We start from the raw sequence: 18797 nt of genomic DNA, 5'->3' as shown, positions 1-18797 counted from the left end.
GCTGTCTCCGTAATCTCTATTTGCTGTCACGCCTCACTTTGCCCTGCTCGCCCGGCATCTCCTGTGCTGGGCTCCAGACCAGTCAGATATACTTTTGCTTTGCCAACTTTAATGAAAAGCCTCTACCTGCTCAAACCACAGAGTAACTAATCTCAATCAAAATGATCGCTTTATCTTTATTATATCTCTACTTCACATGCCAAGATGGGCGCTATAATCTCTAGGTCCTAGTAACTTTAAAATACTGTTAGGAAAGAATGATAAATATAACCAGTGTTCTTTTTTTTGTTTTGCCTACAATATGACAGGCCAGAATGTAAAACAAGATCCCAAACTCCCTAATTACTTGACATAAGTAGGGAATCTATAATACAAATAAGTATTTTCATTTCCTACATTAACTACACTAGGAGGAAACATAGGAACATAACAAATACTTTCTTCTGAATGGCAGGTGGCAGATAAAAAATTAATAGTTTACCTTTGGTGGACAAAGAAATGGAAGTGAAGCAAAATCGGACTCGAACTCAAAAGGTCATTTTCAGCTCAATTTCTTTCACGTAGAAAAGCAATGTTGATAACATTCAGAATCAGTGTGTTTTTCAAAGTATTTGTCCCTATTTCCAGCTGTTTCTTCTAGTGAGATAAACAGGACAAGCCCTAAAAGAGGGTCCGTGATTTTAAGGGCATGCCTCTTTTTTTTTTTTTTTAAGAAAGAAAAGGCCTGGGTACAGTCTAGACTATCCAGGCCACACAGTGAGATCAGATCCAGGCCCTCTTAGTGGATATAAAATGGTTTGCAGGCAGTTTAGATGGGTGGCAAGTAGTAGCTGTTCACTCTCTGCCACTCCATGTAAAAGATCTAGATAAAACTGCAGGGTAGTTCTTAGCAAAAGGGCACAGAATTTCCTCAGATATTGTCCCTCATCTGCTTCATACAGGAACACAAGACATCAGAGATTAAATTGATTTTGGAGATTATGCCCTCCCCCCCGCCCCGTATTTTACACTGCAGGACACCAGTGACTCCATCAAGGCTGCGGACAGCTTATGGTAAAAGCAGTGACAGATGGGCTCTCTCCAGGGTTCTTTTATGAACCACGGAGTGGGGGGTACAGGGAAGAAACCATGGTGTGGAATGTCTAGCTCGGGGTCAGAAGTGAGGAAGAATAAGAACTTTCTACGACTTGCTTCTCCCCGCCCCTCACTCCAGACAGGACCCTATTAACAGATGCTCCTTTAAATGAATCCTTTGTTTGCCCTAAAAAGGACTGGCTGATAGGGTTGGCTATTAAGTGCTATATATAGATAGCTACGACGTTCATGATGGCATGAGAATGTTTTTCTCCTTTCCTTTCTCAAAATGTATCTCTGAAGAAGGTAAGATGATAATATTGTTCCTTTAAAAATATAACTAAAATATACTAATTTTTCTTTCTTGCTCTGAAAATAGTGCCGGGATGAAAACCAGTAGAGGCAGGTGAGGGGTGCTGGTATCCGTGACATAGGTGGCTGATTCTTCCACAATAATCTAGAAAAGTGGGATTCTGTACAGACACCAATGTAAATACAAATACCTCCCCAAACTTCTTAGATTCCTTCAGGTAAATTAAGAAGCATGGAGCTAAGATCTCAACTGCTCTGTGATGGTGACAACTGCCATACAAGGACAGACGGGTCCTCACCACAGGCACCTAAGCCCCTTCTCCTTCAATCCCTGTTTTCAGCCCGATTCACTTAAGGAGTGTCTTTTTCTGTACATGGAGTTGAACAGGAAAGCTACACTAACCAAACTGTCACACACATGCATACTGATCAACAGTAGCATCACTTTCAGTGGAAACAGGCAAGAATAATCCCATATTTGTATGCTAATGACAGTGATGAGGCTAGAAAGTTCCTTGTTTATGATAATTTTTTCCTATGATTAAGAGGTCACTAAACAATAACTGCCTTCAAATGCACGTCTGCTGCTAACACACTCATCCTAATAACTTTAGACTCTAAAAGAAACGCAGAATGATTCAGAAAAGGATTAAGATAATAAAATTCATTATTCTCGTTATACATATAGACGGAAAGATAAAGATAAGCTGACAAATTATAAAAATACCTTAACGCGACTGCTTTTATAAAAATTCATTATATTCCTGTTTCTTACTTTAGGGATTAAAAGTAATATGATACAAAGATGAGAAGCTGCTTTTCCATAACTTATACTTGAAGCAACATAACTACAGAACTGGAGTTCTTTCTCCATATTAGCCTATCAGGCTTCATAATCAACACTATTTCACGCCTCATTCCTAGAACTGAGCATTTCATCGGCTGCATTACACGTGGGAAAATACACCTGCCTTGGTCACAGGCATGAGGAGCGTATTTTTAACCGAAGTGGAAGTGCAGCACGTTAGCTGATTTGTAACACAGGCACATATGTCTGAATTCCTAATATACTCAATATTAAGATGCACAAGCAAAAATAGCAGAACATAAACTTTAAGAATCAGAGGCAAGGATAGATGGAACAGACTGTCAGAGGTCAGAGGTCAGAGGGGAGGGGGCGGGGGACTGAATGAAAGAAGGTGGAGAGATTAGCCAAAAAACATGTATAGTCCATGGGCTAAGGAAACAGTGCCATGCTGGCCAGAAAGGGTGGGGTGGGGGCTGAGTGAAGGTGGGCAAAGGCAGGGAAAATGGGGGACATCTGTAATAGGGTCAACAATTAAAAAAAAAATCATTAACAAATTTCTGTGTTAATGCACAGAAAATTAAAGTTGGTTCTAAACAAGAAAAAGACGATGTGTCTGTGTGTGTGTGCACATAAATACCCAAACTTCATTTAGTATAAATCTGAGAAGCGGTGCTAGACTTAATATAATGCACGATCTATATTTTAGCTGGCAGTTTTTGAGTTTTCTGTAGAGCAACTGGATTTTGAAAAACCTGGAATTTTAAAAGTTTTATTGTTAGAGAGCCAGAATGTGAAAGAGCTCACATGTGTATAGTACAGCTTTAAAAATTTCAAATCTTTATCATAGGCTATGACAATTCCAGAATCAATATTAAATTAAATAAATAAGCCCACAATTAGAACCAATAATTAAGGAAACATCTATAACCCCATGGAAAATATTCTATATATTATCTTATTAAGATCTAATCCTCAAATATTGTAATGAGACAAAAAGACTCATGTAATTCTTTCAAATATTTAAAATTTGTCTTGCCTTGGCCAGTTTGCTCCTGGTTAGAGCATCAGCCCAAGGACTGAAGAGTCCCAGGTTCAATTCCAGCCAAGAGCATGTACCTCAGTTGCAGGCTCAATCCCCAGCCCTATGCTGCAGGCAACCAATCAATGTGTCTCTCTCACACTGATGTTTCTCTCTCTCTCCCTTACTTTCTTTCCCTTCCACTCTCTCTGAAAAGCAATGGAAAAAATATCCTCGAGGGAGGATTAACAAAAAAAATTTAACACATAGCTATCTATTTTAATTGAATATTTCATATATATTCTGCTGCTGTGATTTTATCACATGGGCTGCGATCATATAAAATTGAAGAATAAATAATTTAATATAACATTATAGTAAAATGATGCCAAAGAGTTACTTTACCTGACCAAAAGGAAAAAATGTAAATGTACTGTAATGTGCATTTATAATATAATCTAGTTCCAAGTTAATAAAATACAAACATAAAATAAAATATAGGTTCGAAACTTTGGTCCTTACCATGGGTGATATGCTCTGAGAACTGCAGCCACTTCTACCGTGATATGGATGCATGTAATTCTGGTACAGCTGCATGCCATACTGCAGAATAAAGGAATAAAACACATTCCCACCACTGTTACTACACAGGTAATTTATAAAAATCAACACTTTTATTAATTATATATCATCCACAAAACAAATAAAAATTATAAGTATTCCTTAAAACCAATAAGTTAAGCAATAAAATTTTTGAAAGATAAAGGTTTAGTGCCTTAAAATGATACATTTAAAAACACTGTTTTTTATTTGGACCCACTCTTGAGGTCTAGCTCACCAGTATAAAGATCTGGAACTGACATTATTTTTACATTATTTTTAGCACCAATAGCACTAAATCTGTTTAGAGGGATATGTCACCTACTGATAAGAACACTCACTGGGGAAGGGTGCCAGGCTTTATGGTACAAAGATACTACAAACACATTCTAAGCAAAACCAGGCAAAATTCACCATAACTCTTCAATGACTGATTGATGGATTACATTGTCTCTTTGACAAATCCATGACTTGGCCCCAGGACAAAGATCTTTGGCACTGTATCATCCTCTGGTAACATTACTCTTATGATGCTGTTTCATGTGTGGCTCTAAATTCAGGGAAATCAAAATTGGTGGGGAATCAGCTGATTTCAGACAAAGGGTCACAAAATACAATGTAAATGTGGATACGAACTGCAGCATCTTTACTTTCAGGAGATAGCATCATAATGTTTGGGCTGCCAGGCTGCAACTGGAAAATGGGTCTAAACCATAATACCGATTATTAATTTGAGAAATATTAAGAATGCCAACTGCATGACCAAACTTATCTTGCAGGGGTCCCCATCTGAAACTGGAAGATAACCCCCTCTGATTTAAGTCACTTTGTTTAAAAGAGGGAGGGAGGGAGGGAGGCAAGGAGGGAGGCAGGGAGGGAGGCAGGGAGGGAGGGAGGGAACAGAAAAAAGAAAAGAGACAGGCTTTTTTTTTTTGGTCTATACTCTACAGTTCTCTCCATTTCATGGAACCATAATGAAATTTAAAACAGATTAAAAAGATTGAAGAGACACCATGGAATCCAATCTTACCTTTAGGGTGAATACCATTTAAACATTCCAACAGAGCTGTTTCTCTACTAGGAAGACTATTTCCTTAAAAGGAATTTCAGCAAAGTGGATATATTTGGTAATTAGGCAGAAAATCAGAGTGGGGTGAGGAAAGTCACTGTTTTCAAAATTTTGCTTTCAACCTGAATATAAACCCACATTCATTTAAAATTCTCTGTGTTGACTTCTTTATCCAATTATTTCTCAAATTCTAAACATTATTTTTTTATATGTCTGATTAACATTAATGAGACCTAATAAAATTTATTATAAATCAACTCTAAGTCTACAATAATTTTAAAGAGACAGAGAAGCTTAATTCCTAGCAAGTTCATTTTGGAGAATATACAATAACTCCAACCAACACTTTCACAAGGCACATGCTGCTTGTCCACCTTTTATTTATCTGCAGTGAAAAGCCTGCTACCAACTAATAAGACTGTTTTCTTCAAAGATGTATTGTGCCTGGTACCTGTGGTGTTAGGTAGTTGCTTCGGGGCTGTTGGAGGTCTTTGTTAGGCACTTAACTCTGGCCGAGGGGTAGGGCATGGGTCACCTTAACATCTCCCTGCCCCTATGGAGGGGCAGATAAGGGACCAAAATACGTTAGAGTGAAGCTAGCAGAGTTTGAATTGAAGGAAAGGGAAGAAGAGATGGAACTAGGCCAGTGTACATAAGCAAATCCCTTTTCTAAGTCTCAGATTTTCTGTGATTCTATATGTAACTGAAATTTTTCCAAGGAGAACAGGAATGTCTCCATCTGATGTCACAGAGAACAGGAGTCTCCACCTGATGTCACATAAAGAGTTTTTAGGTGTACATGAAAATGAAAGGGCAATAAAAATAAAGGAGGCCAAATTCTTGGGGGAGGCTATCTCTAATAAGTACCACACAATGAAAATAAGAGGGGCACTTCCAGTCGAGCCAGCAGAACAGACTAGTTCCTCCCTGCTCGTCCCCACTACGTACAGCAGTTCCTCCAATAATGTTGCTTCATTATAACGTTGATGGGGGGGAGAAATCGACTCCTAGCGGGGCCACTGTCTGCGTGGAGGTTGCATGTTCTCCCCATGTCAGGGGGGTGTTCTCTGGGGACTCCGGTTTCCTCCCACATCTGAAATACGTGCACCTGAGGTGAGTCGGCGTGTCTACGCTGTCCCTGTCCCCCGTCTGAGTGAGTGTGAGTGTGTGAGTGCCTGCGATGGAAGGGTGTCTGGTCCACGGTTGGTCCTGCCTTGAGCCTGGAGCTGCCGGGATGGACTCCACCATCCTTCATTAGAAAATCATTATCACACTTGTTTTTATGCATCTTTCTTAAATGTATGTATAGCTCACATTTACTTCAGTGTATAAATATTAGAAGTGTTTTGGGTCTTTCTTTAGAAGTTTGATGATGTTTTTGTGACTAGAAATATGCCATAGGAACTTAACTCATGTTTTTGTCAATTAGATTATGGTAAATTGGTTTTGTTATACATCGTTTCTAAAGTCACAGTTTCCAAGAACCTATCAAGGACATTAAGTGCGGGCTTACTGTGCAATGATAAACTCTGGAAATAACACAACAGACAACCAAAGAAGACAATCTAAAGATACCCCTAACACCAGGTGAGCCCGGTTGCACCAGCCGAGGGAATCCAACAGGTGCCCCACTGACAACCTGCCAGGGAAACCAACTTGGCCCCCTGTAGTGTATCTCAAATGTGCCTGTGCTGACAAGCCCAGACTCCTGGACCTGGGTATTTTAAAGTGTAAAACAGATCACACCACATTCCTGTTCGAAACCCTTCACCGGTTTCTTGCTGGCCCCAGAATAAATGTCCCCACCGATGCCTGCCTCCCTCTCCAGCCTCACCTGGAAAAGCTTTACCGTAATTGAAACAAACAGGGAACACCACTGTGGTAGCAGAATAATTGCCCCCACAGATGCCCACATCCTATTCTCTGGAACCCACTGCGACTATGTTAGGCTACATGGAAAAGAGGAACTCGGTTGCATATGGAATTCAGGGTGCTAACCAGGTGACTCTGAAATGAGGTGAGTATCCTGGACTATGCAGGTGGATCCCGTGTATCACAAAGGTCCTTAAAAGTAGAAGAGGCAGCCGGAAGAAAGAGAACCAGGGATAGGGCAGTGGGAGGACTCGGTGCACGCTGCTGGCTTTGAGGGGAGGAAGGGGCTTATGGGCCAGGGAATCTGGGTAGTGTCAGAAACTGGAAAGGGCAAGGAAACAGATTTCCCCATAGACTCTCCCAAGGAGAATGCAGCCCGGCCCACACTTTGTTTTTAGGCCAATTAAGACCCATTTCAGACTTCTGGATGACAGAGGTGTAAGATAAGAAGTTTGTATTATTTTAAGCCACGACTTCAGTGGTGCTGTGTTACAGCAAATCTAACACAGCATCTTTAAATGGACATTTATGACTTCAAAGTGGCATTGAGAAGAGTCATATGAGAGAAAAAAGAAGGGGACAATCTCCCAGAAACTAAGCATTCTGTATATAGATCAAAGACAGCTTTTAGTATATTTCCTAAATTCTTAGACACACATTTCTTTTTGGATTTAACATCTTTAAATTTGTTAAATTTAAATTTATCTTATAATCTATGGCATCTTATATTCACTGTGGACCCACCATCTTGTCATGGCCTGAAATGGGCAGGATCGAGAAATCATTAGCATCAAACCTTGCAAAAGGAATGTCAGTGGCTAGGAAGACAACCCCCCAGACCATGGCAGGTCACTTGTCTGAGAAGCTCAGCCTTCGCAAAGGTTTTGAGAACACAGAGCTGGATAGTCTGTGGAAAACACGGATATCCTTGACTCTGAGGTGAGAATGATTCAGAAAAGCCAGGCTTAGAACATAAGGATACCTCAACTAATTTATTTCACATATCCATTTTCATTTATCTGTATATAGGTATATATCTCAGAGTGCATAAACAAAATTGATAAATGATGAAAATTTAGGTCTACATAAATCTAACCTATTTCAATGAAAATAAAAATCATAAGTAATATGATAGCATCACCTAATCTTATTGGTATAATTCTTTTTTGTAGTTACATAAAAAATAATGGAGTATCCTAGTAAAATCAGCCGTGTGTCAGATTCACTGGAAGACTGATTTAAGCAAGTGGGCTTCCCACCTGCTTCTATGTTGGGTGCCTAACTCTGAGCCCAAGGTAGAAGGGAGAAAGGCTTGGCTCACAAGGTTGGAAAGCATCTTCGCTACCAGCCTAGCCTGATCTCCAGGATTCTGATAGAATGGGAAAGCCAGAAACCTCAAGGTATTTTCTCTACTCTATTCACAATAGTCAAAAGGTAGAAATATCCATCAATAGATAAATAAACAAATTGTTTGTTTAACATACATATACATACGGTGGGAGAGTATTCAGCCATAAAAAGAAATGAAGTACTACTGACAGATGCTACAGCATGAATGGACAACAAAACATTATGCTAAGTAAAAGAAGCCAGACACAAAAGGTCAACTATTGTATGAGTCTGTTTACATGAAATACATAAATTCATAGAGACAGAAGAGAGACTGGTGGTTACCAGGAGCTGAGAGTAGCTGCTTAATGGGTACAGCTTCCTTTCTAGGTGAAGAAAATGTTTTGGAGCTGGTGGTTACACAACATTTTGAATACAAAAAATGCCACTGAGTTGTTCACATTAAAAAGAGTTAATTTGGTTAATTTTACATTATGTGAATTTCACCTCAATTTTAAAAAAAAATTAAAAGAATAAAAAGTAAAACTCTCTTCCAAACCCTGCATGACAACTAATCTGACTCTGATTATCCCACCCTTCTTCAAAAGGAAATGGTTCACAATTTTATAATTATAAATTTAAAGTTGTGTTAAATTTACTAGCATGGAGATTTCAAAATAAATGCTTTCTATACATTCTGGAAGAAATCAGTTATGTGTCTCTCTTCTCTACCTACCTTTAGAACACTTACACCTTTCAAAATGCTTACTGACAAATTACACTTATGAAAAGTCGTGATTTCTACTTAACACAAAGGTAGATGTTTTAATAATACATCTATAGTAAACTTTACATGATAATTTGAGTTATAGAAATAACTTAAAATAGAAAGCAATTTATACAACACTTAAAACACAAAACCACTACACTAAGCCTATCTAGGTAGGCAGACTTTAAAATGTACTTCATATTGAATCGATGGCAACGTTTTTAAAATGCACACTAAGTCATGCACAGAAGTTTCAATCAGTTATACTGGCTCTAGATGTAATATTCTTAGACAAAATTAAAATCAGAACATTGCTAAAAAGGAATACTTCACACACAAAAGATAAAGATTAGGTTACTCCACTCTACTCTGCCAATGTTTATCTTTTAGATAAAAATAAAATAAAATACACATATTGGGTGGTGGTGATTTTTCTTCTTACTCACATACCCACAAACTCATAGTGAATTTCCACACTTTGAAATACAGCTCTTTCAAACCCCAGTGGCATCCCCAGCATTTAACAGAAACTGACGACGGCAGCGAGATTACCTTAAGCAATCTAATCGCGGTCACCCAGCACATCCTACTCTGTTCTTCTTCTGCACAGAGCATTTTCAGGTCTCGGGGCCCTCGCGCTTTGTTAGGCTAGAAGGCCACAGCACATTGTTTATCGTTAATGCATATCTTGAAGGTAACACCTGTTGAAATAAAAGCCACTAAAATTCTCCCATATGTGTAAGAGAAAACTGTCTCTTTTTAAAAGAAATTAAAAGAAACTCAAGCTTACCTAAAAGGCTGAGGCTTGCTTTATTCATCTATCAAAATATTAAGCCTGTACCTTAAAGCAGAATCCACAGTTAGTTGGTGCTCCATGTTTTTTTTTGCCTGCCAGTGACACATAAATAGCACTATTGCCAAAGTCGCTGAAAAACTGCAAATGCCGTGGTTCCTAAAAACAGAAAATATGCGAGTGTTGACCTAGGTACATATTTTACACTATCTCTTTTGTATTTCTACTACATTACATCATTTATACCTTGGCAAACATTATCCCAAATAATGTCACATAAAAACTAAGACACCATATCCTTAAATAACCAGGAGCTTGACACAATATCATTTAATTTGAGAAGTAGCAACTTGTTTATAATTTAACTTCCAATATACAAAAAAATACATCTTCCTATTGTAAAATTTAACAACAAAAACACACACAAAATTATTTCCTTCAACCACCATTTCAAGGATTCCAAAGGAGAGAAGACAGAAAGAATGGCTTTTGAAAATGTTTTCCTTTCTGGGTTTCAAATGTTAGTTCATTCAAGGGAAGAGGGTTGGTTTAAGCTTTTGCAGCAGTTAAGAGAAGAAAAAAGAGAATCAGACAATGATCCCTGCTTCGTTCACAAATAACCATCCCTCTGGTCTGTGTACTGCCTAACAGCACGGCAAGCAATGAGATAGGAGGAACGACTGCCTTCCCTTACTGAAAGAAGGAAGCCTGTACCCATGAGTTCGGGGAAGTTATCCAGCTATGGGATGTGTCTGATTTTCAAGGCAAAGTGGAATCATGAACAGATATTTCTTCTCTGCAAAATCCGTGAGATTTAGAACTGGTCATGGAAAATTACTGGGTCATATTATTCTGTGATAGGTTAATAACTTGAAGAAGTGTTTAATTCTGGGGTTGAGTATATAATCAAAACTGACCGAAATACATTTGTTCTTTAAAACCTTGCTCCTAGTAGCGTGGTCTCTGACCACACCAGCATTACCTCGGAGTGTATTAGAAATGCAAAACCTCAGGGCCCACCCCAGGCCCACTGAATCAAAACCTGCATTTTACCAAGCTTCCAAGTGATTCCTATACACTGAGATTTGAGAAGTAATGCTCTAGAAAAAAGGGAGGGAGGGAGGGAGGGAGGGAAGGAGGGAGGGAGGGAGGGAGGGAGGGAGGGAGGGAGGGAGGGAGGGAGGGAGGGAGGGAGGGAGGGAGGGAGGGAGGACGGACATAGAAACAACATTCAGCAATTTGAGCAACCCATTCAAATCCAAATCCAAATCTAGTCATTGACCAGCAGGCTATCCTGTCCCTGATGACTGGCACAGTGAGAATTTCTATGTGTGTCACCATTTCTCTGTTCTTAGGCATTTTGATCTAATGAATGACTATAGTTCCAAACGCCATGGGAAAATAACACAGAAAAGAAAATTACTAAAACAGGCCCATGGAACAAGTGAGGAGAAAGGAGAAAGATACTCTTATCAGCATGGCCTTTAAAGTTTAATTCCTAGATAGAAGTTGATTTGCTAGAAAAAAATTGTCTGATTTCTATGAAGACGGAATAAGACCATGCTTGTCCACTGATACACTGCACAAGGCAATTCACTGAGTCATTCAAATGTGAGAAAAGGCAGCTTGAGAAACACTGGAAGGCCGTAGAGGCATGTAAATGTCCTCTTTTGATTGACTTTTTTCCCCATTACTATCAGTATATCAAGGCTTAGGAAGTTATAAGACTACAAGGCCGAGTTGGCATGGTTAGCAAAAGCTCAGCATGCACCTGTGTACATCAGAGGAGCTGGAGAGGAGGGTAATTAGATGTTACTCTACAAATACAAGTCACAGTCACATCTCCAGGGCTTAGAGCAGTGGCTATCCAATTCCCATGCAGCCTACATTTTTAGAAACTAAAATAAATTGAGACCAGTCTCACAGAAAAAGAACAGGATATTGTCTCCTTAACAGGTAGAAATGTCAGTATTAGACATTAAATAATCTATATAATTTGTATCAGTCACAATTCTTGAGGTTATTCTTTTTTGAAGGAAACTTAAGATCATTTTCATGTATAGACTATGGAACATGAGCTCACTAGGCACAGACTAAAGAGAATATCATGCACTGATGCACAGCAAAGTCAGACACTACGCTGAAAAGAGCTAAGGTCTAGACTGCGAATAGGGATTTGATACTTAGGATTTTGCCTAGCCAAGGGGAAGACCATTGCAAGGATAAAAGCATGGATCCAGTGGAAGGAAGAAGAGCTGTGTTTTCTAATGGAGGGGAGGAAAAAAAGGGGAAGGGGAAGTAAAACAGAATGGGCAGTTGATTTTTGTAAGAAACCTGCTGCAGAAATAATGTAGGAACTAGAGAGACATTATCATATCCAGTGCAGAATCGCTGAAATCAAAACAAAAACCAGTAAGATAAGCATGATTACTAGATTTACAAGCTACTTTTCTCTCATTTTTAAAAGCAAAAAGATGATCCACCACACAATTGTTCAAAAAACATCTTCATGTAATTTCATATATTAGAAACATTGGGAAAAGAGCAAGCTCATTAAAGTGGTCACAAAAAAGTCTAAAACCTTAATTACAAAAATGGGTAATTACCCATTCTAATATCATTTATGATAAAGAAATTTGAAAACTAATTTAAACGGTCACAAAAAAATAGTTAAATGCATCTGTATGATAAAACACAAGCAGTCAAAGAATATATACTTCAAAGTAAAAGATTTCTGTAAGGGGATGGTTTCTAAATTAGTAAAGCCCATTCCATGAAACAATCTACCAATTACACCTCAAAGAAAAACACACACACACACACACACACACACACGTGCACAGAAACAGCAACAAAATCAACTGTATGTAAGGGAAAGGAGGAAGGTATATAAGAACAGTTGAGGGAAATATAGAAGAGAGTCAAGTATCACTCCTTTGCAGCTCCTGTTAGGTCCTGTAAGGTTCGCTACCCAAATAATTGGTCCCCATCATTAACTGTGTTCTGGGATACCTCATCCTCAGCACAATATATCTAGAACTAAGTTCATTTGTTATCTTACTTCTAAGATAATGACCTTCTAGTAAACCCCCATTCCTGTTTGTTCTATTAAATCATTTTCTATTTCTTTATTTCGTTCTCTAAGAACATTTTTAAATGCTTCCTCTTCTTTTGTATCAATCAGTCAACAACATCGGTCCATTTGCATGTAATCTGGCACCCATCCCTCTCTTCTGCCTCCACTGCACATCCCAGGTTAGGTCCCATCACCTCCACCTTGAATTACCAAAATTATCATCTAGTTAGCATCTGCGGTGCTCACCTCTCTCTCTTTCCTCTCTCTCCCTCCTCCTCACTCTTTTTCTTTCTCTACTTGATTTTTTTAAACTCACTTTGGCCATACTAACCTTACAACTTAATCATTTCACTCTCTTGCTAAAAAATTTTCACTGGCTTCCTATAGTGAGTTGAATAATAGCTCCCCCAAAAATATGTCCATGTTCTAAGCCATGAGAAACTAAGACTATGACATAATTTGGGAAAAGGGTCTTTTAAAATGTAATTAAGTTAAGGATCTCAAGATGAAGTCATTTTAGATTATTTGGTTGGGACCTAAATCCAGTGACAAGTGCCCTTTTAAGAGACACACAGAGAAAGAGGGGAAGGCCACAGGAAGACAGGCAGAGGCTGAGGTTCAGCAGCCCCAAGAAAAGAGGCACCCGGAGCCATGACTGTCCGAGACAGCTCACCCTCCTAAAAATGTAAAGGATCAAAGAATGAGAATGAGAAATAAGTAATGGATGAGCATTCCCAGCATAAAAAACAAACCAAAAAACCCCCAGGAATCTGAAGATTGAATGCATATGTTGAGAATCAAGCTAATTTTAAAAGAATATATTTGAATGCACCTAGAAATATAGCAGGGAAATTATTGAACACCAATAAATATAATAATATTGGAAAACAGCCAGAGAAAAATGACTGAAGAATCAACAAAGTTGTCACTAACAGATGCATGAAAATACAATTAAAATAACCTCTCATGAAAACTCTCAAAAGTAGTTTTACTTGAAAGATATCACTGCATTGCATAAAATGTCAACACTTACAAAACATAGACCATATGGCATAGTCTACATCAACTAGACTACATCAAAACACAGGCTGCATAGTGCTGAGCACTGTGTGAATTACATGTGTGAGTGATTATGTGGACATCTGCACATGTGTGTCTATGCAACTGTATACATAAGTATACATACACAAGCACACAAACAAGTACATCTACCCCTGATCATATCATAACTTCCTCTAGGAATTTACAATCTAGCTAAGGAGAGAAAACCAACAGAAACAAAGGAATGAAAGAGCAATTACAGACTCAGCTGAGTGTTACTAACTGCATCAATACCAACAGAAGTTCAGAAGTGGGCAAGGTCAGCAGTATGACCTGGGGTGAAAAGAAAAGATGTGAACTATACTGGGCCTCAAAATTCACGCCCCAGGGTAAGGAGAAAGGAGGTGAATTCAGAATGGGAAAGAAATGAGCAAAAGATGTGGTACTGAAATAAGAGTATCTAGGTTCCATCAAAGGATGTATCTAGTGGGAAATAAAGCTGAATCGTTAGTTTTTAAACAGATTATAACAAATGTTTGGAATCCAAAAAAATTAACAACTCTTGAGATCAAGTAATAAAGTAATAAAGAAAACCATTTTAACTTATAACATATATGACTTATATAACACATCATTGATATTTTCAATTACCTTTGATGTCCCTTTGGTAGAAAAATATAAACCAGATCTTCTTAGAAGGAAGTAAACCTTTTTCCAAGACTTCTTTCCCTGTTCTTTTGCATGTAAGAAGCCATGGATTTCAGGATATGTGCTTGAACTCAGAAACATCTGGAAAAAGAAATTAGACACTCCCATACTGATTTTGAATCAATGATATTGCAGCCTTATATCAATCATGTTCAGATTTCAAATACAAAGATGTAAAATCTAACAGTATGAATACTACCTATATACCATTAGAGAAATGACAATATATACACAACAGGAAATAAATCAGTCTTTCAAGTTCCAAATGAAAATATGTTCACAAAATATACATTCTAAATTATCAGTACTTAGCCAAACCAAAATTACAAGTTATTTGAATGTCCATTTGAAAAGCTGGATTTATCTATGAAGTTAAGTCCTGACACTTTTCACCCCTTTCTATGATTTTCCCTGACAACTTATCAATTTCAACTTTATCATGGTGAAGGACCACAATCCTGACTTCAGTTATTCAATTATTAAGAAAGTTAAGCCAAGTTCACATCCTTAACGAGGGTAAAGCAAACAAACTCTTCTTTGTCTCGAGGGTTCTCAGCTGTGAGTAGGTATGCCAGATTGTGTTTTCCAGAGAGAACTACAGTATCTTCCATTCCACCTGCTCTACTGCAAAGTGATCCAACCACTGAACCATAAAGAGGTAGAGCCTGTTTCTTCACGCCCCCTGAATCTCAGCAAGGCTTATTTATGACTCCTTTGACCAACAGAATTGGCAAAAGAGACAGACAGCCCATTCTAAGTAGAGTCCTTAACTAGCTTGATGGCTTCCACTACTTAAAGCTTGGAGGTTAGCTGTCACATAAGAAATGTGACTACTCGGAGAAGCCCTGCCAGATGAGACACCATGTGGGAAGAGACAGAGAGGCCAAGGAGGACCAGGCACACGCAGTGAAAAGCCAGCTTATAAGGGGATCTTCAACCCCTCTGTGAATCAATGTGTCTCAGAAATGACCCACCCAGCTAAACCCTTTCAAATTCCAGCCCCACAAAATTGTTGACAAGATGTGAGTGGGTACTTAAGCCATTAAGGTTTGGAAAAGTTTGTTACACAGTAGTAATTAACTGACACATATGTTGGTCAGGAAAAGGAGAATGAAAAGGAATAGCTCTGAGTGGTTGTGCTAAGTATCTTTAATTAGACAATGGAAATACATTAGCGTCTCATTAAAAGAAGAAAATAAAAATGCCTGTGAATAAACAAATGTAAAATGGTAAAATTGAAAAGAAGAGAAATTATTAGCTAAAACAATGTAACATTTTAAAAGGCTACTCTGGGAAAGGCTGCTAGTAGATACTTAGGATTTTTAAGTAAATTACTAAAAACAATTTTAATTTAATGAGCCAAAGATATTAATTAATTGACATGCAAAACAGGCAAGTGCGTTTTTTAGTTTGAGTGCTTTCCAAGTTATTAGAGCAAACCAATTAAATTTTAAAAAGGGAGTCATAGAGGTCACACTAGAAAAAGAAGAAACGTTTTAAAAGCTGGAAACATTGCCTCAGTGGACAGAAGAGGTCAGGGCCATATGCAAAACTATCTGATTCCAAAGCTACGATTTTTCTTGTTTTTATACATTAACATTAAAGTAATATAACTACATTATAAGAGAATTTGGGAAAGGAGGTGGAAAAAAGACTCCAACCTACCACCCTGTTACATCCCACTGGTGAGGCCCTGAGAAGGCTTGAGAGCTGGGGTGCTGGGAACTGCTGCTGCCATTTACCCTAACATTCTGGTGGGGTGTCTGTGAAAACTGGTAGCATATAAATAGCTTTGAGAAAAATGTCTTGAAACTAATCATTTTTTTTAAATATTTTGAAGTGCAAAAATGAAATATAACCTATTCAAAAGCGCAAAAAAGACAAATCTGTCATACCCAATATATTTACAAGTATATTTAAATATCAATATATGTAAAGTAGTATCTATACTGAAAATATTACAATTTTTCTCCATTTAATATTGAGTGGGTTTGGGGATGCCCAGGCCTTAGATCAAACAGCACCCATTATAAAGATATTGCTCAACATAAATCTAGTAACAACTCTAGAGCTTCTGTTGTAAAATCTACTAATGTATCAACAATAAAATAAAATAACTAAAATCATTCTTTTAGTGTAGTAAAAATGACTTGGGAGATGATCACCTAAAATTACAGCCAGTTTAGAAGAAATCAGCCCAATAAATGCAAAACCAAGGAGATTTTTAATTAAATAACCAGTACTGTTAATTCAACTAAGACATTTCACAATCCTACTCAAATATTTCCGTCATAGGTATTACAAATGTTAGTACATGAAATAGATACATTCTGTATCTTTTTTTCTCCTTTCATTTAATTGCTAAATATTACAAATAGGATTGAGGGCATTTGCTATAAAACTTAATACTAAATACCTATTAGTAAAATGCTTACAATTTACTGGAAATTTTAATTTTTCAAAGACTAATATAATCTTTAAACACATCGCAGAGCAAAACTGCAAGTTTCCTTTCATGATACACACTTTTGAAACCTTTAAAATCCTTTGACAATTGGCCAAAACTGGGAAGAATAGTAATATTAGGGAGCTTTACTGATTCAAGAAATTCTTATCCAGATTTTGCTCTTTCCTTTTTTTCTGTTTTTCTTTTCTTTTCAGTTTTACCTCCAGCAAAAATTAACCATTCAAGGCATACCATTTCAAATTCTAGACATTTACAAATATGGACCTTAAAGTTTCCCTTTATTATTACTTACACATTTTAATGAAAATATAGTTTACCTGCAAAATCTGTGTGGGGGATATTTCACCATTGGTTTCAGTTGTAAAAGACACCATATGCTCTGGAAAAAAATACTAAGGAGAAGATACAGGTTACATTACCGCAAAAACTGTGCTGAAAAAGATTCAATTATAATCTAAAGCAAACGTCCTTTAAATCAGTGTGTTGAAAATTCATTCAAAGTACTTTTTAAAATGCCAGTCCCTGGACTCTACCTTCAGGTATCTTAATGAAAAGGTCAGATTACAGCCCAGAATAGCAAACACCTTCAGATGATGCCCTCACATTATGAGATTCACATACCTCACCTTACACAAAACACTGCCCTCGGGCTAACAGTGTTCGTGCTCCTACATCTCTTCCCTGAGTCCTGCAACCACTCTAGCAGGCGCTAAAGGACTATCAACTCCATTTTAGAAAGTCAAAGCTCACAGAAGAAAGGGCATACTCAAGGTCACAGCCCACAGTGCAGAGGAGCCAGACTTAAACTAGGGCTTGAGAGCGAGAAGTCCAGTCCTTTCCACTTACTGTTTTTCCAAACTTGTTTAATCGTAAAATTTACTCAGAGCAGTGCCTTGACATAGGAATTCCTGGGCCTCATTCCTGAAGAGCCTGGTTCAGAAGTTCTGGGTAGGTCCTGGATCCTGTGTTTTTAACAAGCACTCTTCCACCACCCCCACCACCCCCGGGAAATTTTTGTGATCAGACAAGTTTGGGGAAATATATTCTACACTACTTCCTCTACGATGGGTTTTTCAGTAGTAGTTCTACGAACATTTGATCTGATAATACTGTGTTGTGGGGAGAGGGAGGAGCTGTCCTGTGCAATGTTGGATGTTTAGCAGTATTCCTGGCCTCTACTTACTAGCAGCCCTCCCTACCCCTTTATGGCTTATGACAAGCACAAACGTCACCAGACATTGTCAAATCACCACCCTGGTTGAGAACCACCATTTTGCTCTAGGTCTATAAAATGAATGCATAGCCTGTTTAAATTTTTAGAAAATAGATAAAATCCAAAACAACCACTAAACCATAGGTCTATAACTATGACTTTCAATTTCTTGCTTTTTATAAAGATTCATAAGAAAACAGTTTCCCTTCAAATTCTATTTAATTTTTATTAGAACTCTCATTTTCTTTGTCAAAGATCATCCATTATGTTTCTAGTAATAGGTTCAAATAAAAGAGAACGTAAGAGGTCTTTAGGGGCTTGAAAATATTCTATTATGGTGAGTATCATATATTCTCCCTAAAGGATCATTTCAATCAAATTATCCAAAACTTAGTATAAAAGTAACCTATAGTTGCAGAAACAAAAACAATTTAAAATAATGATCCCAGAGGCTATTCTGACTTCTCCAGATTCCTAGTCTTCATTGGAATGTGACACACATTTATTTTCTTTTAAAGAGAACTACAAAAAAAGTAGTATTTACTAAATAATACACTGGACTTAATCTAATTTCTACCTTGTTCAGTGATTACTGCACCAAAAACAAAATAATTTGCACCAGCAAGATTCATGACAATCTTTTTTTTA

The 18797-nt window shown here is 37.7% G+C and overlaps 1 protein-coding gene across 3 annotated transcripts in view; it reads right to left on the bottom strand.

Moving 5' to 3' along the window:
* The window catches only part of GRB14 (growth factor receptor bound protein 14), a 134914-nt gene that overhangs the window by 8103 nt on the left and 108014 nt on the right, over positions 1 to 18797 (bottom strand). For all 3 annotated transcript variants that reach the window (XM_081143267.1, XM_081143266.1, XM_081143268.1), the window contains 5 exons: positions 17254 to 17328; positions 14413 to 14550; positions 9693 to 9803; positions 9404 to 9499; positions 3735 to 3815 (listed from right to left, as the gene is read on the bottom strand). In XM_081143267.1, coding sequence (XP_080999393.1) covers positions 3735 to 3815; positions 9404 to 9499; positions 9693 to 9803; positions 14413 to 14550; positions 17254 to 17328 — 501 coding nt within the window. The remainder of the gene's footprint in view (positions 1 to 3734; positions 3816 to 9403; positions 9500 to 9692; positions 9804 to 14412; positions 14551 to 17253; positions 17329 to 18797) is intronic.

This window comes from Miniopterus schreibersii, assembly GCF_964146895.1.
Source record: "Miniopterus schreibersii genome assembly, chromosome: 7".
Lineage (NCBI taxonomy): Eukaryota > Metazoa > Chordata > Mammalia > Chiroptera > Miniopteridae > Miniopterus > Miniopterus schreibersii.
The sequence above is the reverse complement of the archived record's forward strand: the minus strand, read 5'-3'. Positions and strand labels throughout refer to the sequence as shown.